This window comes from Sus scrofa, chromosome 2 (assembly GCF_000003025.6).
Source record: "Sus scrofa isolate TJ Tabasco breed Duroc chromosome 2, Sscrofa11.1, whole genome shotgun sequence".
Lineage (NCBI taxonomy): Eukaryota > Metazoa > Chordata > Mammalia > Artiodactyla > Suidae > Sus > Sus scrofa.
Window position 1 is genome coordinate 101,634,681 of NC_010444.4, and position 23,905 is coordinate 101,658,585.

Consider the following 23,905-nt stretch of genomic DNA (forward strand, 5'->3'; position numbering starts at 1 on the left):
ATGCATAAATATGTGATTTTAAAATGTAGTAATTTGTTGATTATGTGATTTTGAGGGGAGATAATAGCTAAATTTACAAAATAAGTAATGTGGTAAAATTAATACCAAATGCTTGTGTATAACCTTTTTTTTCTTTTTTGGCCACCCTGCGGCATATGGAGTTTCCAAGCCAGGGAACAGATCTGAGGCACAGCTTGGACGTGCACCACAGCTGAGGTAATGCCGGATCCTTAACCCACTGTGCAGGGCTGGGGATCAAACCTGTGGTCTCAGTGCTCCAGAGACTCCACAGATCCCATCGCACCACAGTGGGGACTCCTACAATCCTTTTACTGAACCATCTCATATTTTTTAAATTTAAAAATTTTCACCAATAATTTATCTGTAATAGAGAAAAAGAGACATTTTATACTCTGTGATTAAGGCTAGTAATTTGCCCAACCTTACACAGAGTCCACAGAGAAAGTACTGTTACCTTGACAGAAGAACAGCACAGCCCATTCTAGCTGGAGCTGAGTTGCATGATAATGGACTACCTACAACACCATCTAGGACTTCCTTCAGCTGTGCTGAGGTGGGGTCAGAAATCACCCTGAAGTCAGGCCTGCGCAAGGCTCTGGGTTGGAATGAAGGTCATATAGGATGTACAGAAAAGGTCGATCTTTTGTCCAGTTTGAGGCACAAGTGACTGTCAGAAGACCAATAAGCTGCCATTGTACTCAGACTATAAAACATAAGGGGTTTCACTATTTATATTCTGTCTACATTTAAAATAAAAAGTAGTGATCTGGCCCATTACTCTGCTTTCCTGCTTTCTAATAGTCACATGATTATCTAGAGCATCTCTTTAAAACCACCAAGGAAGATTTCACAGCTTCCTTTGCAACCCATTTTAATACTGCTGGACCTTTTAAAACCTATTTTTTTTCCTTCTGTAATATTAATCAATCCTTAGATACTATATTGAAATACATTAAAATATATAATTAGGTGCAAAGTATGATTAATATTAATAATGTTAATTTAGTAAAAATGAATCATTGGTTTACACATAGTCAAACAAAGATAAGCTAACATAATTGAGTAAATATAACCAATTTGCCTCTACTTTGGGGCCACTCCTTGGTAACCTAGGAGGCAAAATTAGATTCTACTATGGCTTAAGGGATAAGCGTTGCTGTTTCTGAAGGGCTGTGTACATGTTTTATTTCCTATGAGATGGCCTCACTCTTATATTACTAATTATAATTAACACGTATCATCTTCTTCATATCCCACTACAACCACACCAGGAATGTTAAAGCAAGTGATAAGTCTTAAGTCTAAATTCCTGGTTCTCAGCACAGTCTGGAGACAAAGCAGGGCCCTCAAGAATTCTCTGTTCAATGGTTGGTTGTTGTAGAACAGGGTAGTGAGGGAAGATGCTATTATTCCTACTGGGTAAGTGAGAGAGACATATTAGAGAGAACACTCACAACCACAAACAGCAGAACAGCACCTGGAAACCAGATCTGTCGACATTTTCTGTTTCACAGACCCAGTTTCACTACAATGTGTAGTGATAGGACAACAGTTCAAAAGTTACCTGTTTAACTCCAACTGTGTGAGATCCAGGAAGGCTGAGCCCATAAAGTCATCCTGTAGTCCAAAATCATAGTCAAATACCTGAGAAGCCAAAGAGACAAAACCTTATGATTAATAATGCTAAATACCAGCTTTAGATGCAAATATCTTCATTATAAAATGTTGGTAGTCTATGTCACCAAAATCAATAATACTTCCTAACATTTATTTTTTAAATTGTTTTTGTGTTTTGAAATACTAAAGCCTCACAAAATGTCCAAAGGAAATGACATTTAATTTTATAATTAATATTACTGATTTATGTAAAATAGAACTTTAAAGAAGATGAGTGAGCAACAGAATCAAACAAAATACAGTAAATCATCAAAAATGTGGAAGCCACAGGCTTAGAATATTTTCCTCTCAGTATAAAAGGGCTATTAGCATTACTGAAAGGCAAAGTGAAGCTGGCATGTAATTCAACAAATATGTCTTCCATACTGGACCACAGATGATGAGGATATGACTCCAATTTTTTATTTTTTATTTTTTTGGGCCATGCCCACAGCATGTGGAAGTTCCCAGGCCAGGAATCCAACCAGCACCACAGCAGCAAGCCACTGCAGTGATGACACCAGACCCTTTATCTCCTCACTCTTACAAGGTCACTGAAGATATAGTCTCAATATTATAAGTCAGTGGCATTTTAAACACACAACTAAGAAAACTTTATAATAGAACATTTTATAAAGTTATGTTAAGTTTAAATTATGTTTTTATTGTCACAAACAATGATTAGAGGACAGTAGCAATGTGACTGACTACAACAAAACTGAAAGAAAAAGAAAAGAGAGAGGTATTAATATAATAAGAGAGATATATTAATATTTTATCTATTTCCTCTGTCAAAACTATTTACCTTTGGTGTTCCCATGATGGTTAAGAACCTGACATAGTGTCTGTGAGGATGCAGGTTCCATCCCTGGCCTTGCTCGGTAGGTTAAGGATCTGGCATCACTGTGAACTGTGGCAGAGGTCACAGATGTGGCTTGGATCCAGTGTTGCCGTGGCTGTGATATAGCTCACAGCTGCAGCTCCAATCTGACCCCTAGCCTGAGAACTTCCAGATGCTGCACGTGTTACCTTTAAAAAATAAAAAACGTACAAACAAACAAAAAAACCCATTTATATTCTTTGTGCTCTTCATGGTCCATATTCATACTAGGATGAATAAGACAGGCAATGTCCTTGACCTTTGGGGGCTGAGACTGTCAATAAAATACCCAAATAGATATATACAATTCAGTGAGGAGCGCTATGGAGATAAAAGTCTAAGGGAGCATGTTGGGAACTGATGTTTTAGATCAGGCTGGAAGTCCAGGAAGACCTCTTGAAAGAGGTGTGCTTCTGTCGAGAAGGCAATGATGAGGATTAAGCCATGCTAGAATAGGCACAGCACGCCAAGTGGAGGAAACAATTAGAACATTCAAGGATCAGCGAGTAGCCAGTGTGGCTGAAGCAGACCAAAAAGGATGGAGAGTGGAAGGAAGTTGGAGAGAAAGCTCAGAGCTAAATCAGATGAGGCCATTTCTAAAAAACCGTAAGTAAGTGGGAGCTGGCTAATTTCCATGCATTTAAACCTTATCTTACTTATTTCCTCAGCCAATATTGATTAAATATCTACTATGTGCCAGACAATGTACTAGGCACTGAGTGAACTGTGGTGAGCAAATCTCACATCGTCAGTGCTCACGGATTAGTGAAGGAGACAGATGCTGAACAGGTGATATGGTTACAAATTTTGGTAAGTGTTGTAAGAAAAGAACAGGGTGCAAAAAAAAAAATTACACTGGAGACCAAGGAAAACTTTTAAGATTAAAAAATAAATGCTACTAGATGATGTTTAGAGCTGTGATCCTGAGCTTTTCAGAGAGAGAAATGTATTGCACACTGGAGTAAATGAACATAAACAGCTAAGTCTACTTTTGAAAGGATGCCCCAGATCACTCTTGAGGACGGGAGAATCCACTGGGCTGAGAAAATCCAGCCCAGTTCTTGACACAACTGTTAGAAAACTGCAAGAAGGAGTTCCCGTCGTGGTGCAGTGGTTAACGAATCTGACTAGGAACCATGAGGTTGCGGGTTTGGTCCCTGCCCTTGCTCAGTGGGCTAATGATCCGGCGTTGCCGTGAGCTGTGGTGTAGGTTGCAGACGCGGCTCGGATCCCGCGTTGCTGTGGCTCTGGCGTAGGCCAGTGGCTACAGCTCCGATTCAACCCCTAGCCTGGGAACCTCCATATGCCTCGGGAGCGGCCCAAGAAATAGCAAAAAGACAAAAAAAAAAAAAAAAGAAAAGAAAACTGCAAGCAAAGGAAACAGTACATGATGGAAGCCCGGAATCAGTTATTGGATTTTTTTTTCTCAAGTACAGGTATAAATTTAAAGAAATTTAATATGTAAAAAATTGATATTTAAACAAAAAATAAATACTCTGCATTACAAAAGGATTCCTAGATTTAAAGAGTCACAAGGGATTTATTCAAGTTATAAGCTCCTCTAGTGCCTTTTAACTTATTCAGTTTATAGTCATTTGATTTACATACCTCCTTTCAGGAGAACATTTGTTGTAGAAAATGCAGCACTCCTGCAATAAATATTCTCCTTGATCAACTTCTGAGCTTTAGTCATCTACTCAGTGGCATATTACATGAATATACTGCATATCTTATGTGACTGACACCTCCGTATTTGCAAGTGGCTGCAGGAGTGTATTTTACAACATAAAATTTATACCATAATTAGAGAAATTTTTCTTATGCAATCTCTTCTAATTGCATCAGCCTAAGGTTTATAATCTGGGGAGACTACAGTGACATAATCCATGAGAATACCTGCAGTACATCTACACATGTGAAGCGGAAAGCCATGAATCCAGTGAACTGATCAGTGTAGAGAGCCCAACTGGGTAATTCAACATTCCAACTCTCTCTATTCTCAGGGTGAGAGTCTATCCTACTGTCCTAATGTTAGTTGTTTACCTTAGCTCTCAATTCCTATTAATTAGCAAAGGCATAAACATGGGGAAGAATGGAAACACCAGAATCCATTCATTAATGAAACTGTTAGCTCTGCAATTTGGTTCCAAGCTCTATAAACTATTTGTCAGATGGAGCACAGGTCTAAGTGAGCAGTGGAAACAGAGTACAGAAGAGAGATAAAATAGGAAAAGGTACTCCCAGTGTAATAATAAGCACAGTTAATGTTAACATTTACTCAGCATTTACCATATGTAAGGCACTGTGTTAAACACATCACACAGATTTAAAAATTTCACTCTTGTACAGCTCAGTGAACTATGTACTGTTTCCATTTGTCAGATAAGGAATCCAAAGCTTAAAGTGTTTATGTTAACTTGCTCCTAAATGCCAGGGCTAGGAAGAGGCCAGATTCAAATCTTGTAATGGATCTCAGACACAGCATATTTAAGCTGAACAAATATAACCCGGGCACTCTGGGAAAAGCGCTGGGAATTCAAATGTGAGTAATTTAGAAGGAATATCTTGCTTTCAGGAACCCTCTGCTCCATGAATTGGAAACTAGGTAACATTAGGTAGAAGTTGCTTGGAACGGTAACATCTCTCTTCATTTTCAGGTGAGTTTAGAACTACAAATGCTTTATTCTAATCACGTTTATGTAGCACCTAGATTCAACTGTTTACCAAGAAAACTGCTTTAGGGAATGCATCAGTTAAAATGCTTTTGGATCCAAGTAACAAAAAACTCAGCTCACAATGCCTTCAATATGAATGAGAATTTTTTAGCTCAAGTGAATGAAATGCCCATAGGTAATTATGACCCTGGCGGAGGGGGGGGGAGTTATTTGGCAGTTCAAATGATTCATATATTATTCATTCACTTACTTGAAAATATTTAGTGAGCACCTGCAAAGTGCCAGATACTGCTCAGGCACTGGAAGTACAGCAGTGAATAAAGTCAAGTCTTTGATTTCTTGGAGCTTCCATATAGCAGGGGAGATAGACAATAAACAAAAGCATTTTAGGTAGTGGTAAGCACCATGGAAAAAAAATATTGCAGGGCATAGGGACGATGGGAACTGCTATTTTACATGAGATGCTTAGGAGGACAATGAGAGAGGGTGGGATTTGATTGAAGTAAAGAGGCACAATGGAAATAGGAAGTGGAGAGATACCCAGATCATATGATATGACACAAGATGTAAGAATCTACTCAGCAAATATGTCCATGATGCATTTTCATACCTAGGCAGCTTCAAAACAAGCATTTTACTATAAAAGAGTCATTAAACTCTAAGTCATGAAATTGACATTATCAAACAAATAAAACAAAGCCTAACTGTAGCCATTGAAATCAGTCATGTTTAATGGAAAATAGAAGCTATTTTGCTTAATTTTGGGGTAGACATAAAACAACCCTTAATCTCACTGAGCCTCATTCACCTTTAAGGAGGAGATAAGAACAGTTACTTGTAAGGTTATTGCAAGGATTACATGAAATAATGTAGTTCTGGCAATTGGCACAGGGCTCAATAAATGGTGCCCATTATTCTGAGGAAGCTGTACCTGCAGATTCCATCTTTCCAAGACTCAATAATCTCACATGTTCTTTCTTCAAAAACCAAAAGCAAGTACAGCCATGTTTTTGTTTCTTTGTTTTGCCTTGCTATTTATTTATTTATTTTCTGCAATAGTTGAGACTCTTAATTCATGCATTTAGGAAATCTTTTTAAACCACGCAAGATGAAACATGTAAGATAATACAAACATCTTCTAACTTTGAAATCATCTTGTTTTGGATGCTCTGCCATTTAGGGCTGCAAAAATATTTCCATTCCAACTATTCAGTTGTTTCTATTTAAGTTTCCCTCCCCAAGCAGTGCATCAGAACAACCTAATGTGTGTTTTTTTTTTAATTTTTTAAAATTATAGTTGATTTAAATGTCCTGTCAATTTCTGCTGTACAGCAAAGTGACCCAGCCATACATTTTATATATATCTTTTTTTTTCACATTATCCTCCATCATGCTCTATCATAAATGACTAGATAGAGTTCCCAGTGCTATACAGCAAGATCTCATTGCTTATTCCAAATGCAAAAGTTTGCATCTACTAACCCCAAACTCCCAGTCCATCCTACTCCTTCCTCCTCCCCCTTAGCAACCACAAGTCTGTTCTCCATGTCCATGAGTTTGTTTCTTTTCTATTTTTAAAGTATAGAAGTTTAGACTCCAACTCAGAGGTCCTGAATCAGAACCTTTGGGGAAGAGACTTGATACGTATTTTTTAAGCACAGTCCTGCAGTCTTGGTTTCACGTGACCTTACTGTGAAGTCATTCAAACTGAAGGAATATTCTCTTTTTTTCATTGAATATTTCAAAAGTGATTTGCTTCCAGAAGATACTAAAAACTTATAGAAAACTATAATAATAATAAATACTGTATTTTTTTAAGCTATATAATTTTTACTTTTTATTGGAGTATAGTTGATTTACAATGTTGTGTTAGTTTCAGGTGTACAGGTGTTAGTTTCAAGTGATTCAGTTATTCATGTACATATATCTATTATTTTTCAGATTCTTTTCCCATTATAGGTTATTATGGAATATTGAGTAGAGTTCCTTTTGCTATACAGTAGGGCCTTGCTGATTTTCTGTTTTATGTATAGTGGTGTGGGTGTGTTAGGAATACTCTCTTTTTATTAAAGTTAAAAGTTTTGTGAATTACAATCAACTGGAAAGTGTATTTATTTTGGGAATAGTATTTAAAAACAACAGTGGCAAAAATTTTTTAAAACTTTTTAATGGAAATGGTACAAGTACTGTAACTTTAGTGTGATTTTATAACCTTAGTTTAAAAGTGAATTTTGCTTCCCTTGATAATCTTTATATGACAGAAATCCGATTACAATGTGCACATGGACTTCTTTTTCCTCTAACTATAGATAGGAGGGTTGAAGACAATATTTTCTATCCATCTAGTTCATGGATATATTTTCATATTACCTGTCACTACAGAAGCAGTTAGTCTCTAAGAAATCTTTCAGGCAAGATTAATCTCCCATCACACAGGATATGGGCATCATATAAAAATCAATCACACAAGGCTATACAGAGACAATGAAAATAATGCAATCTTCATGAAATTCTAGTAACTTAAAACATCATTTTCACCAGTATATTTTATTTAGGTCTTATGTGTCCAAGGTTAGGCAAAAGTGGATAACACAAAACATGGGAAGAGTAAAGGTGAAAGTTAGAAAAATTTTTCAAAAGCAGCCCTATGCATTGTACAGAAAATCAAAATCAAATGAAAAACCTCAAAGCACATTAAAAATACAGTATTACATAAAAATAAAGTCTTGTTATTTTATGTTTGTACTAGTATTTGAGAGGCCAGTGTGATTTCTGTTTAGCTTATTTTTTATGTAAAAATATAAAATAAGTGTCAAATCTTTTACACTTCACTATATATCTTCTTCTGTATGGTAGAAGTTAAGTTGTGTCTACATAAAGTTGTAATTTGGAAAGGCAAAGTGGTTTAAAAAAAACAAGGAGTTCCCTGGTGGCTCAGTGGGTTATGGATCCAGTGTTTTCACTGCTGTGGCATGGGTTCAATCCCTGGCCTAGGAACTTCCCATGTTGGGGGTGCAGCCAAAAAAAAAACAACCCAAAACAAACAGCCCTTGGGTTTTCTCTCCTAGCTTTTTTGCTTGCAGTGTTATTAACCAGGCCTTCTGGTCTGAAGACAGTATCACTGTCTCCATTTTTAGTTGTATGTGTATCCATTCTTGCTCTCTCAAACCAAAACAAAATTTTTTGCCTCCATTTTTTTTCTGTGTACCTCAGATTTTTGTTTGCTTTTGAGCCTATTATAGTATTCCTTTTGAAATAGTGGCATCTGGGTTTTGACATAGATAGATTCTCATTCTTGAACACAAAAGAATCACAGAAGGACCTAACCGTCAGCTAATGTAATATTGGGATGTTCATTCATAATCCTTTGAAAGACTGGAGATCCACATGGTTCTGTCATAGAGTAATGTCTCATAAAGAAACAAATCTGCAGCAAAAGCAAGTAGAAATAAATCCTTTTCTTCCATAATTTTCTCTTAAGGGACATTAAATGAGATCCAAACATTCCAGGGCTATCCTTATTAACCCTGCTTTTCTTTCCTGTTTCCTTCCCATGGCTGTAGATACTCTAACTTATTTCTTCTAAACCTTCCTAGAAGTAAAACTTCATACATTCCACTTGTCTTTTAAAACATTCCTTATTTATCCCTTATTTCAGGGATAAAATTGATTATGAAGGCATTTCCTTTTTCTCATGCTCTCTGAGGAGCAAGGAAGAAACTTCTCCGAACACAGAGGTCATCCCTCTGGTGGGGGAAAGAGTTGGCTATAAATACCCTCACGTGAATCATTCTTGGGTCATCATACATTACACATTAAAAGACAGCTCACTAACTCTATTTGATTGATTTCCTTTGGCCAGTGTCCAGGTGAGACAATTTCTTATGTAAATATAGGCCTATTCTCCCCATAATGACTTCTCAACTATATACCTGGAGATTCTCTATTCATCAATTTTATAAATTGTCTGGCTGTGATTTTAATAACATCTTGATTATTTTTTTTTTCTTTTCGTGGAAAAGAAAAACGACAAATGAGGATGTGAGGGGAAAGAAGTTGCCCAGAGATTGCTGAAAGAGTGAATGTGTGGAGCAAGTACCAGTTGCGACAATTTAGAGAAAAGGATGGGGCATGCGATGTGGTAAAAAGTAGAAAAAGGTTTGGTCACTGAATGGATAGTCTGAACAGAGGAGTCAAAAATAACGTAAGTATCTAGAGATGTGCATTAAAGGGAAGTCAGGTTTGAAAGTAAAATGAGGAATTAAGATGAACTCTTTCCATAAATTCTTCTTCCTCTTTTTTTTTTTTTTTTTAAAGTACATCAAATGAGAGGAGATACTTTTTTTTTTCCTCTTTGGTCATGTAATAGAGACAGGGATTCTTCTCCCTCTCTTATCTCGACCCTCCTCACATTCCAAGTAATGCATTTTGTTTGCAACCAGAAATGGTAGATCCCCTGATCAAACTCTTAAAGCCTGTGTAAGCTTTGCTTCTTGCTAGATTATATGGAGATCAGTTGTCATCTATTCCCAAAGTGCACTAAATTAGTTAGCTGCACCAAGCAGGAGGAGGTGGACTTCATAATCCTTCTAAAAACGACTGGTAATGGAACTGTTTAGAAGAAAAATGCTCCCACCAGCTCCCCCTCCTCTAGAGCTCATTCCTATCACATCATTAACAGATAAGAGTTGTGCATAGCAGAATATATCTCTGTGAAAAAAAACTCATCAGACAGAGATGCGATCAAAAGAAAATCATTGAATGGGGATTTCTCTATGAGATTACTTTAGGGAAAAACAAATGAATGGCTTACCTTGATATACAATGGCTCTCTGAGGTGATCAACAAGAAGGCAAGCTTTCTCCTCCCACACAGGATTCAGGTTCTTGTGTATTATTTTACTTCTAAAAACTTCTTTACCTCCAATTTTAAACTTCACGTATGGATCACTTGTCCCTGTTAAGGAGATGCAGATCGATCCATGTTAATCAGGCCTTTTTATGGAAGCAAGAGAACAGCTCATCTAAACATCAGAAAGGATTTAAAGGAATACAATTTCAATAAAACCTATCGCATGGGAAAATAAGGATTAAGTGCTTTTCCCTAAAATTTCCCTTAAATATTAAAGTGACAGTTACAATAAATATTATTACGTGTAATATGTATGTTATATTATATCTTCAGATCTTAACACTGTAACCGTATCCTGCTATTTAAAGACTCTACTGCATGGGGCATATACAAATTTAATTCATGTTGTAAATGATAAGATATTAATTTGACATTTCATCTGGTCAAGTATAAAAAAAGATGACCCATGATCCCAGCTGATTTTACTAGTTTCAGAGTTAAATACGCTGCTAAAAATTTATACTAGTCTGATGAGCTTAGGGAAGGTAAGTCTTAAACTGGGCTTCAATTTCATCCTTGGTCCCATATTCTCTGTTGTTCAGAAGTTTCAATCTTAGAATGTTGGGAAAGAATGGAAGTTTCAGAGGAAGGCATCGGGGGAAAGGGCCAAATGCTTCTTAAATAATCTGGATACTTATTTTATCCCTTACCACCTCCAAAGCCCTCTATGATGATAAAAGAAATCAGAGCTGTCAAATAATCTGGATACTTATTTTATCCCTTACCACCTCCAAAGCCCTCTATGATGATAAAAGAAATCAGAGCTGTCAAATAAGTTGCTCCTGGTACACAGGGGGCAAGAAACAGAGTTAGGGTTCCAAATAAGGCTGTTTAACACCTCTTTTTTTTTAACTACAACTTTTCACATATGTTATACCACTTCTTATTTTTATGAATGAATGAGAGCAGCCTTGTTCGAATCAGTCTATGCTGCGGTTAAGGATTCCCAAAAAAGGTGAATGAAGAACATCATCAAATAAGTGTGATAATCTTCATCCTCAGGAAATAATTTTTCAAAAATTTTTTGTCTGCACCTATAGCATATGGAAGTATGGAAGTTCCCAGGCCAGGGACTGAATCTGAGCTGGAGCTGTGACCTATGCTACAACTGTGGCAATGCCGGTTCCTCTAATCCAGTGCACCAGACTGGGGATCAAACCTGCACCTCCACCACAAACTGACCCAATGCAGTGTTACGCTTAACCCACTGTGCCACAGTAGGAAGTACCAGGAAATAATTCTTCATACAAGGCCTGACATCCTTATAATAAAATTTTGCTTAATTCTTTTTGTTTTGTCCAACCTGAAACTATAGTTGATAATTATGGTCTACACACTTTTAAGAAAAATGTTAAGTTGCACTCTGAAAATTATAAAGAGCCGTATAAATGTTAGGTATTACAGTTTTGATGCTGATAAACTCACCATGTGGACTCTTCCTCAAATCTACTCACCTCCATGACACACAAATATCTATACTAAATATCAGGATTGCTTATAGGAGTTGGCTTTTCTTTTCTTTTTTTTTCTAATAATGATTTTTCCATTATAGCTGGTTCACCGTGTTCTGTCAATTTTGTACTGTATAGCAGAGAGCTTCATAGGCAAATTCTAACAAACATACAAAGAGGAATTTATACCCAATCTCCTTAAACTTTTCCAAAAAGTTGAAGAAGGAACACTCCCAAAGACATTGTATGATGCCACCATCACCCTATTACCAAAACCAGACAAAGGTACCACCAAAAAAAGAAAACTATAGGCCAATATCTCTGATGAATATAGACGCAAAAATCCTCAACAAAATTTTAGCCAACTGAATCCAACAACATATAAAAAAGAGTTGGCTTTTCTTAATCAGCTGGCAACTCTCTCAAAACTCTCCACATTCCCCTAGTAAATATAAGACCTTGTTTCCATGTGCCTGGACTCTAGTCTAATAAAATAATGATCCCAAATTCCCTTTATAAAACTTCTATTTTGACAGCTTGATTTTATAACAAGACAAACTTTTAAAGACATTTACACATGTAAATGAAGGCTATTATATGGCAACCTGTTGTAATGTATTTTTTAAGGGAGTCAAAGAAACCAAAATGTTTGATAGTTAAAATGGCCATTTTTAACACAGTGATTCCCAACTCAAGGCTGAGCAAGCACCCTGGGGACTGCAAAGTGTTATAACACACAATTTGAGAGATATTAATACCCACGTAGCTATCCAAATTTTATCAATCATGCCCTAGATTGAGAAGTTATTGTCTTTGATTTTAACAATCATCTATGCAACTACTACCAGCTGCTAAAATACAATAAGTTCCGTAAGATCAGAACTGTTGGTACAATCGTTTTTTAAACTTTTAGCACTTAGTACATCAGACATATCACTGGTTCTCAATAAACATGGGGTGAATAACTGCATGACTTGATGTAGATGGTGGACCTCTCTTGCTGACTTTCGTCACTGCCACTTGGATACCTAGTAGACATCCCGATATTAACACTTGAACAGAGGCCTTGATCTTTTCTCTAACTAGGCCAGCTCCTGCCTCAGGCTTTGTCAGGTCAGTTAAGGGCTGGCTCCATTATTTGACATTTCCTCAACGGGGACGCCTGGCTTCTTCTCCATACCTCCCTCTGCAGGATTTGCATCCAGGATACCACCAAGTCCAATGAATTCTCCTCCAAAATGCACGATGGATCTACTTTTTCTGTCTCCACCCCAGTTAAGCTACCATGATTTCTTTACTGTGCTACTGTAATAATAGCCTGCTAACTGGGCGCTCCACATCCTCTGTGTCCTCCTCCATCATTTCTCTATACAGCAGCAGGGATGACCTTTTAAAAATGCGAATTTAATCCACGCTTTTTTATTAATACATCTCAATACCTTTCAACAACACCTCTTTAAAAAATCTAAAATCTCTAACATGATATCCAGGACCTGCCAGTTCTCCAACTTCATTTTTGGTCCCTACTCTGTTGTAGCTATCCTGTTACTAGAAACTCTTTTCTGGAGTTCCCGTTGTGTCTCAGCAGAAATGAATCTGACGAGCATCCATGAGGACGCAGGTTCAATCCCTGGCCTCGCTCAGTAGGTTGAGGATCTGGCATTGCCATGAGCTGTGGTGTAGGTCACAGATGCAGGTTGGATCTAGTGTTGCTGTGGCTGTGGTGTAGGCTGGCACCTCTATGCCGCAGGTATGGCCCTAAAAGAAAGAAAGAAAGAAAAAATCTCTTTTCTGCTTCTAGTCTCTGCATATTCCAGCTAGCCCCTCTGCTTGAAAAGCCCCTCCTTCCCATCCTCTTCCCCTTTAGCCTGGCTGATACTTACTATCTTCCAGGTCTTAGTTTAAATACAATTGGCTCAGGGATACCTTCTCCAACATCTCTTTGTTATATTCTCCTAGCATTTGCTCTTTGGCTTAGTAGCACTGATCTTTATGCTGCTTCTAGGTTAATTTGTATGTCTGCCTTTTTGCTGTATGAATTTTCCCATTGGCTATAACTCCTGTGAGGCAGAACTCTGCCTCAGCACATGGCACAGTGTCTGGGGCACAGCAGGCACCCAGTAAGGATGTGTTCAGTGGAGGAGTAAATGAGTGACTGCCGAGTTTACAGAGTACAGAATACTATTAAATACATCTTTGTAGTGACTCTGTGAAGTTGGTGAAAGCATATATTATTAACACTATATTTCAAGAGAGAAACAGTCTGAAATTCAGCGTAACTTGCACCAGATCACCTAAGAAGCTAATAAGCAACAGGATGAAAAGGCAAATCTAGACTCTAGACACCAAGTCCAGTGTTCTACCTACTCAGCTTTTTAGGAAACCGGGACCTCTATATTTTCCTTCTTTAACTCTAAACCACCATCATAGAATTATTATGTAAAGATGTTGAACAATCATTTAGATACTATAAATACTAATATTGACAGTTATTCTGGTGTATAAAACACTCACACTTGCTATTTGCTTTAATCACCCTAAGGTCTCTGTGAGGTTAACTACTGCCTCTATTTCACAGATGAGACAACCCAGCAAGGTTCTGTGGCAGCTCCAGGACAGACTAGAACTCAAATCTGGAACCCAGTGCAGTTAGTGCTTTTTCTGACACATCATCACAAACCCTTCACCCACTTCAAGGTATAACCATCTTTTATCTCTTTGGTCCAAAAAAGGAATGATAACCTTTAACAGGAAAAATGATTTCAAGACACTTGGCCTCGTGTTTTGATATTAATATCTCACACTATTGAATTTAGCTATTGTGTGAACCACTGATATAACTTACGAGTTAGCACAGAAACCTACACACTAATCCTTTTTTTTTTTTTTTTTTTTTTTTTTATACAGCTGCTGCACCTATGGCATATGGAAGTTCCCCAGGTAGGGGTTGAACAGGAGCTGCAGCTGCCGGCCACACCAGTGCAGGATCCAAGCTGCATCTGCGAACTATACTACAGTTTGCGGCAATGCAGGATCCTTAACCCACTAAGCGGGGCTAGGGATCAAACCCTCATCCTCACGGAGACAACGTCAGATTCTTAACCTGCTGAGCGACAATAGGAACTCCATTCTCACTAAATCTTTTTTGAGAAGCAATCTGTTTCTTGCTCCTTAATAGAAACATCTTCCTTAACCACTATGTTAACTGTCCAAATCCCCTTAGAGTTAGGTACAACCAGTTTCTAGCATCCTGCTGGGTGACATACTAAGTCTTGATGGCAGAACTTCAATTACAAAAGAGAATCTAGATCCAGAAGTTTACATTTACTGAACACTTACTATGCTAGATATAACGTATTGCCTAACAAGTCTATGAGTTCAAGTGTTATCCAGGTGACCTATTGAGGAAAGTACTGCACAGACCAGGTATATAAATTCCAGTGGCCTGAAGAAATAACAATCTAGATAATAAGAGTTGTTCTAAGGGTTAAATTAAGGATTAGGGACAGATTTTTGAGTCTTTGACAGGCACTGAGACCTCAGGGATTGGTATGAGAAAAAGAGAGAAGCTCCTTTTCAAGAGACTCTGAAAACACATTATGATGGTGACGTATTTTAGAAATGTGTAGCTTCAGCTACAGGGTAACCTGGATTGGAGATGGTAAATATGTTAGCAAATTTCATAGTCAGAACTACAGGAAAACCAGTTTCTGATGCATAGTCACAGGGAGTCACTATGCTGCATGTTGGCTCCATTGGATAAAACCTGCTACATTTCTCTCTTTCTAACCATCATTCAGAGGCTTCTATGTGTTATTATTAAAATTTAATAAATTTTTAGTAGTCAAGCTTCTTTAAGGAATTTCTTCTTGTTTACTTGTTACTATAACTTAGAGAACCTTTAGGGACTTAGAGTCCTTAGTTTAAAGACTTTCAGTTTATGGTTCCAACATGGAAAACTGGGAGACATTATTTCTCTAAATTAGTTTCAGGAAAAGAGTTGTATCTAATACTGAGAGATAATCACTTTATTACCTGGTAATATTAATTGGTATTATTAGTTTTTTAAAAAGGAACTTTATGGTCAAGCATATTTGGAAAATGCTAGTTTCAAAAAAATTAAATATATTAAATCTTCTACAACTTTTAAATAAGAGAACGTGTACTTTGACTACACAAGGGGATATGACAGGTGACCTTTACCAGGGTTCTTTGACCATAGAGCCTATATCTCTTGAGTGTATCTTTCAGGACTAATAGTCCCTGAATTCTTTTTGGGAAATTCTACCTTATGTTTCACAGGTGAGGAATTTTCACTTGTTTTGAAAGTTCTCTTATTGTAATACACTTTTTAGTGAACTCAAGTCATTTTATTATAATAAAACTCCTGGTAAGTCCAAGCCACTGACTTGTGGATAACCTTTAACAAATATACAAAAGAGAGAGAGAGCGATTTAGTTTGTTGGTTCAAAAAATTGAAAAATTAAATTCAAGGGCCAGTGCGGTTTTGTTGCAATATTGCATTACACCACAGGATGGCACCAACACTTACCAAATTATGGCAAGGCCTGCAGTTCTGCTCTTCAAAATTTAGGCGCTGCTATTGCACACTTTGCAGTTCTTAGGCATTTGCCAGCAGCTTGTGCTTTCTTGTTATTAGCTGGACTGTGACCCTCAATACAATATTTTTATGGTGATAATAAAATGGAAACAGGGCAAATAAATATAGAAGAAGAAACCAGAAAGTGTTAGCTCTAAAATAAAACTCGTTTTATTATTATTAATTTAATATTCAAGAACAAGCTTTCTTACATTTATTTTATCAGATAGCATTAACTTAAGAATTTATTTTAGAACATTATTGTTTTATCTCATAAATTCTTAAAAATTCTTAAAAATTCTTAAAAATTCTGGAGTATTTTAGACTCAGGAAATTTCAATTGTTTATTTCTGAACCTTAGGATCATACTGTTTAAAAAAGAGGAAATAGATGGTTTGTACAAAGTTTCCTCACATATTAAAGAAAAATATGGCCCCAATGCCAAGGTTTTTTTTTTTCAGAGTCAAGACATCTATGAATATTTCAATATTTTGTATGATTATTTAGCCTTTAATGTAATTTAAGTCCAACATAAAACTAAATTTTATCTGAATGGGTCCCCTTTTGGGCAGCAATAAACACAGCATACACAAGATGGCAGCCTTTCTTTCCTTAAAATACTATTAAAGCTACTTAAAATGTTAATAGTCACCTAATAACAAGAATCTGTTTTTCATTTTCAGAATATATGAGCCTCCTGGTTAAAAAGCTGATTTCAGTCTTATCCCAAACCTAGTATGTAATGAAACAGAAACAGCTATTCCTGTTTCAGGGGCCTATAATTATTCAATCATGCTAACTCCAAATCAAAAACAATGCCAAATTGAAACTCAGTCTTTGTATTATAAGAAAGAGAAAGAGGAGAAAGAGGAAGATAAAAAGAACGAAGACAAAGAGAACAAAAGAAACAACAAAACAAAAAACAGAAGTGAATATAAATATTAAGTGTGAACAGTAAAAAAGAATTCAAATTTAGGGTGGATCTTCCTGAAAGTATCAAATCTTTCTACAAATATATAAAGATAGCTACTTTTGTCGACCAAATACAATAGAGAAAATATCTGTTCCTTGATAAGGTCCTTTACACATGAAAGAGGCCTATAAAAATGGTCAAGTGCAAAGCACACTCAGAGCAATAGCTCATATCTTTACGTGCATTTATTTTCACCAATGATTTAAAAATCTTCAAAACAGGTACCTTATTTATATGTATTAAAATTTTTCCTTAAGCTTTCTCATTCCTTCCTTGTTTTTGAGATTTGTTATGTCTCACAGCAGAAATATTACATGGGGCTAAATAAAAAAAATATATTAAAATTCAAATGCCAAAAGTTTATAATCACATATGGTTTAATGTTATAAAAGTAAACTAGCATTTTTTTTCCATAATGAGGATTATGAATATTCCAGTGATTTTTAAATTGCTGGTTAATGAAATTACCATGATATAGCACACAGATGAATGAAAACTAACACTGACAAAACAGAGTGTAGGGCTGTAGTAAGTAAATTTCTTTTTTTGAGGGGTAGAGGGCACTTCCACACACATGATGTAGAGAAGGTGTAAATGAGAGGAATGGACTGTTGATTTTATGAGTACTTTTTTGACTTTTCTCTTGTAAATGCAGAGTTCTGGATATGTAAGAATAAAAAGAATCACATTGTGAGATAAATACAGCTCACATAAGTTTCCCTTCACATGTGGCTTAATTTACAGGTGCAATTTTCTGGTAACTTCTGGAAGTTTAGGTAAACCAAATATAGAAGGGAGATGGTTACTTACATTTTTTCACACTGATTTAGACCAATACCGCTTTAATTTTGAATATTAATTATATATTAATCTGTGGCATCAGAGTAACCCTGATGGGGATGATTGTTCTGGATGTCATCTGTCATTCTTTCCAAAGGGCCCTGCTCCCCCGACCCCCCAGGAACCCCCATCTGTGACTAGCAATCAATGCATGGACTGCAGAGGTACTACTTATAGGCCTCATCATATAAATATGTTTTTTACCTAAAAAGAAACAATTGTCTCTGGAATTCATCTAGAATATGTGACTATGTTTTTATAGTTATCCTAACCCAACAAAATCAAATATACATTTTTAGAAAACATTTTAAGTACAATTTTCCTATTTTAAAAAAAACAACAGAATATTAGAAAATTTTACTCTAGATATCTATACTCTCAATCTTTTTTCTGCTGGCTATCTTAATACTTTTCTGAGTCTATTGCCTTGAGGGTCACCAGTGATTTTTTTTTTTTTTTTTTTTGGCTTTTTAGGCCAAACTTGCGGCATATGCAAGTTCCCTGGCTAGGGTTTGATCACAGCTACAGCCGCTGGCCTACATCACAGCTCATGGCAACAAAGGATCCTTAACCCATTGAGCAAGGCGATGGACCTAACCACATCCTCATGGATACTAGTTGGGTTTGTAGCCGACTGAGCAACAAGGGGAACTCCCACCAGTAACTTTTAATCACTGGTTTCAGTAGCCTTTTCTTAGACTACAGCCCCTTCCTTCCATCTGTAGGTCACATTGAGGGCTGTTAACTCCACTGACTGAAATTTTCTTTCTGGATTCTGTGACACTGCTGACAGTAGTCCTGGGGTGGAAAGAATATCAACCAGAGTCAACTGTGCCTCTTATAGGCCATGCGGTCTTAGAAAAGTCATTTAACTGCTCTTATCTATAAGTTTTTAACCTTTAAAATGAAGGGACTTCTCAAATTTCTCTAAGGAGAGTCAAGGATGTCTGAAAAGATTTCACTTCATGCCCTTGACAGAGAATGAATGAGCCATTCCACGCAAATGCATTTTTCAAGAAACTAAAAATTACTGTATTAAATACCAACACCAGTTATATTGATACGTTTGAAGGAAATATTTCTAAATTTATTACATCTGTCTTCTTTCAGTGTAAATAATGAATACAATTTTTAAAAATGGAGCACAACATCATTTGCTGATTATGTGTAGCTAGGAAATTGTCATCAAGGTCCTAGGAAAACAAAGTTAAATTTGTAGAAAATAAGCGGAACTTGAGTAGCAATATTTCAATTTCTGAAACCCCAATGGAATGCTGCTCAAAATCAGAACATACTCCTTTTATCACAGAAAGTTTCCCCCATGGATATTTCTATAATCTGTTTGTTCTTATTTTGCTTCATTTCTTTCAATTTAGAGTTGTTATAAACTCAACAACTGTATTATTTCTGTTGCTATATATGCCAGGGAACCAAATGTGGCAAACAGCAGATTAAAAGTAATTTGAGGTGTAAGGAGCCTGATTTCCCAAATCACTGTGTGGAGGAGAGCTATCTGCCAACCAGAAGCACATGCCTTAGACTATTATATGGGTTAGAAATAAACTTCTATTACATTTGAGCCATTAAATAATTTGGGGTGTATCTGCAATAGCAGTTCAGTCTGTCCTAACTGATAAAGATTCCTAAATCTTTTGAATTCTCATGAAAACTCCACATGCAACCACTGTTCAGCTACCTCATCTGATAAGTGTTCTGAAGCTCCCTGATTCTAATTCTTAAACTATTTCTTGAAAGCATCTCAGCCACCACTGCCTCGTCATTCCTTATGGAGAGTATTCTAAGAGACTTCTGCTTGGTCTTCCTGCTTCCTTTCAAATCTATCCTCCAAATGCTGCCAGAGTTCTCTCTGTCAAATATAAATCAGGTCACCTGATTCTTCCTGGACTACATTTCACTCTGCCTTCTGCACTGCTGTAGGTAACCCAGGCCCCAGACCTCCAGCCGAGGGTCAGTATTCAAAGCCTCTCCTGGTCCAGGAGATTTTGTACGCATCTTTGTGTATTTTTATTATCTTTTACTACAGAGAGCTTCTGATCCTAGTTTGGCTTCCATGGCAGATTGAACCCCTACATCCGTTTCCTCTTTTCCTTTTGGTAATAGCATCTCTGTGAATTTAGCAAGACTGTGATTATTCTGTTAGAGAAGTTCTTACTTTACAAGCAACGGGTATGGTCATGAGGTCAACTTCATGCTGGTAATGTGAGCAGAAGTGACATATGCAACTTCTGGATCTTTTCACTTTTTTTTTTTTTGATAAGTGGGCTGATAAGCATATTTGCTTCCTGTAGTGGGTTTTTTTTTTTTAAATTTAAACCATTTTTAATTGAAGTAGAGTTAACTTACAATGCTGTATTAGTTTCAGGTATACAGTAAAGGGATTCAGTTATATATACATACGTATATAGTCTTTTTCAGATTCTTTTCTATTATAGGTTATTATAAGATATTGAATATAGTTCCCTGTCCCATATGGTAGATCACTCTTGTTTACCTGTTTATATATAGCAGTGTGTATATGTTAATCCCAAACTGCTAACTTATCTCCTCTCCACCCCTGCTATCCCTTTTGGTAGCCAGAATTTTGTTTTCTATGTCTGTGAGTCTATTTGTGTTGTAAACAAGTTCATTTGAATCTTTTTGTAGAGTCCATATATAAGCAGTATCATATGATATTTGTCTTTCTCTGTTTTATTTTCTCTATTTGACTTACTAAGATAATCTCTAGGTCCATCCATGTTGCTGCAAATGGCATTATTTTATTCCTTCTTACAGGTGAATAATTTTCTATTCCATGCATCACATCTTCCTTATTGATTCCTCTATCAATGGACGTTTAGGTTGCTTCCATGTCTTAGCTATTGTACACAGTGCTACTATGAACACTAGGATGCATATATCTTTTTGAATTAGAGTTTGGTCCAGATATATGACCAGGAGTGGGATTGCTAGATCATATGGTAACTTTATTTTTAGTTTTTTAAGGAACTCCCATATTATTCTCCATAGCAGCTCCAACAGTTTATTCCCACCAACCAGTGTAGCTGGGCTCCCTTTTCTCTATACAGCAGTTATTATTTGACTTTTTTGATGACCAGTATGAGGTGATAACCTCACTGCTGTTTTAATTTGTATTTCTGTAATAATTAGCAATGCTGAGCAAATTTTCATGTACCTATTGGCCATCTGTGTATCTTCTTTGGGAAAATGTCTATTTAGGTCTTTTCTGCTCACTTTTTGATTGGGTTGTATTCTTTTTTGACATTAAGTTGTGTGAGCTGTTTATATATTTTAGAAATTAATCCCTTTTCTATAGCCTTGTTTGCAAATATTTTCTCCCAGTCCATAGATTATCTTTTCATCTTGTTTACAGTTTCCTTTGCCATGTAAAAGCCTCTAAATTTAATTAGGTCCCATTTGTTGTTGTTTTTTTTTTTTGGCCACATCCACACCAAGGGGAAGTTCCCAGGCCAGGAATCGAACCAGCACCACAGCATCAACCTAAGCCACTGTGGTGCAATGCAAGATTCTTAACTTGCTGTGACACAAGAGAACTCCAGGTCTCATTTGTTTATTTTTGCTATTTCCATTAGTCTGAGACAGATTCAAAAAGATAGTGCCACAATTTATGTCAAAGAATGTTCTGTTTTTCTCTAGGAGTTTCAGAGTGAATTTTCAGTTTGTTTTTGTGTGTGGTATTACAGAATGTTCTATTTTAACTTTGTATATGTAGCTGTCTAGTTTTTCCAGCAGCAATTATTGAAGACACTGTCTTTTTTTCCATTGCATATTCTTGTCTCCTTTGTCATTGATTAGTTGGGTTTATCTCTAGACATTCTATCCTGTTCCATTGATTCATATTTCTGTTTTTGTGTCAATATCTGCTTTTTTGATTACTGTAACTTTGTGGTATAGTCTGAAGTCATGGAGCCTGATTCCTACAGCTCTTTTTTTCTTTCTTAAGATTGCTTTTGCTATTTCAGGTTTTTTGTTTCTACACAAAATCTAAAATTTTTTTTGTTCTAGTTCTGTGAAAAATGTCATTGATAATTTGATAGGGACTGTACTGATTCTGCAGATTGCATTGAGCAGTACAGTCATTTTGACAATACTGATTCTTCCAGTCCAAGAACACTGTATATCTTTCTATCTGTTTGTGTCATTTTTGATTTCTGAACAGCAGCTTATAGTTTCAGAGTATAGGTCTTTTGCTTTCTTAGGTAGGCTTACTCCTAGGTATTTTATATTTTTTGATGCTATGGTAAATGGGATTGCTTCCTTATTTTTCTTGTCAATCTTTCATTGTTAGTGTACAGCAATGCAACAGATTTCTATATATTAATTTTTGTATCATTCAACTTTACAGGCTTTATTGATTAGCTCGAGTGGTTTTCTGATAACATCTTTAGGATTTTCTATGTATAGTATGATATCTGAAAACAATACGAGTTTTATTCTTCCTTTCCCATTTGGATTCATTTTCTTTTTCTTCTATGATTACCACGGCTCAGACTTCCAGAATTCTCTTGAATAAAAATGGCAACAGGAGTTCCCTTTGTGGCTCAGTGGTTAATGAACCCAACTAGGATCCATGAGGATGCAGGTTTGATGCCTGGCCTTGCTGAGTGGGCTAAGGATCTGACATTGCCATGAGCTGTGGTGTAGGTCACAGATGTGGCTTAGATTGGCATTGTTGTGGCTGTGGTGTAGGCTGGCAGCTAAAGCTGTGATTCAACCCCTAGCCTGGGAACCTCCATATGCAGTGGGTGCAGCCCTAAAATAGCAAAAAATAAATAAATAAAAAAGTTAAAAATGATGTTTTTTTTTTTTAAATCATAAATGGGTATTGGGTTGTGTCAAAAGCTTTTTCTGGATAACCCACAGAATGGGAGAATATCTTTGCAAGTGATTCAACTGACAAAGGATTAACCTCAAAAATTTATAAACACCTTCTGCAGTTCCATACCAAAAAAACCCAAAAAACCCCATCAAAAAATGGGCAGAAGATCTAAACAGACAGTTCTCCAAAGAAGACATACAGATGGCCAAAAACACATGAAAAGATGTTCAACATCACTCATTATCAGAGAAATGCAAATCAAAACCACTCTGAGATACACCTAACACCAGCCAGAATGGCCATCATCCAAAAGTCTACAAACAATAAGTGCTGGAGAGGATGTGGAGAAAAAGGAACCCTAGTACACTGTTGGTGGGATTGGAAATTGGTGTAACCACTGTGGAAAACAGTATGGAGATTCCTCAGAAAACTAAAAATAGAACTACCATTCAGTCCAGCAATCCCACTCCTGGGCATCTACCCAGAGAAAACCACCACTCTCAAAGACACATTTACTCTGATGTTCATTGCAGCACTATTTACAATAGCCAAGACATGGAAACAATCTAAATGTCCATGGACAGAGGAGTGGATCAAGAATATGTGGTACATATACACAATGGAATATTACTCAGCCATTAAAAGGCATGAAATACTGGCATTTTTAGCAACATGGATGGTCCTAGAAATTATCATACTAAGTGAAGTCAGCCATACAATGAGACACCAACAACAAATGCTTTCACTGACATGTGGAATTTGAAAAAAGGGCAGACTGAACTTCTTTGCAGAACAGATGCTGACTCACAGGCATTGAAAAACTTATGGTCTCCAGAGGAGACAGTTTGGGGGGTGGGGGGATGTACTAGGCTATGGGATGGAAATCCTGTAAAATTGGATTGTTATGATCATTATATAACTACAGATGTGAGAAATTCATTTGACTAATAAAAAAATAAAAACAAAATAAAAAAAGCTTTTTCTGCATCTATTTAGATGATCATATCATTTTTATTCTTCAATTTGTTAATGTGATGTAT

General features: G+C 36.5%; 1 protein-coding gene across 13 annotated transcripts in view; it reads right to left on the reverse strand.

Moving 5' to 3' along the window:
• MCTP1 (multiple C2 and transmembrane domain containing 1) overlaps positions 1-23,905 on the reverse strand; it is a 535,249-nt gene that overhangs the window by 249,777 nt on the left and 261,567 nt on the right. For all 13 annotated transcript variants that reach the window (XM_021084534.1, XM_021084531.1, XM_021084533.1 and 10 more), the window contains exons 3-4: positions 10,046-10,188; positions 1,586-1,665 (exon numbers count right to left, since the gene is read on the reverse strand). In XM_021084534.1, the coding sequence (XP_020940193.1) occupies positions 1,586-1,665; positions 10,046-10,188 (223 nt within the window). The remainder of the gene's footprint in view (positions 1-1,585; positions 1,666-10,045; positions 10,189-23,905) is intronic.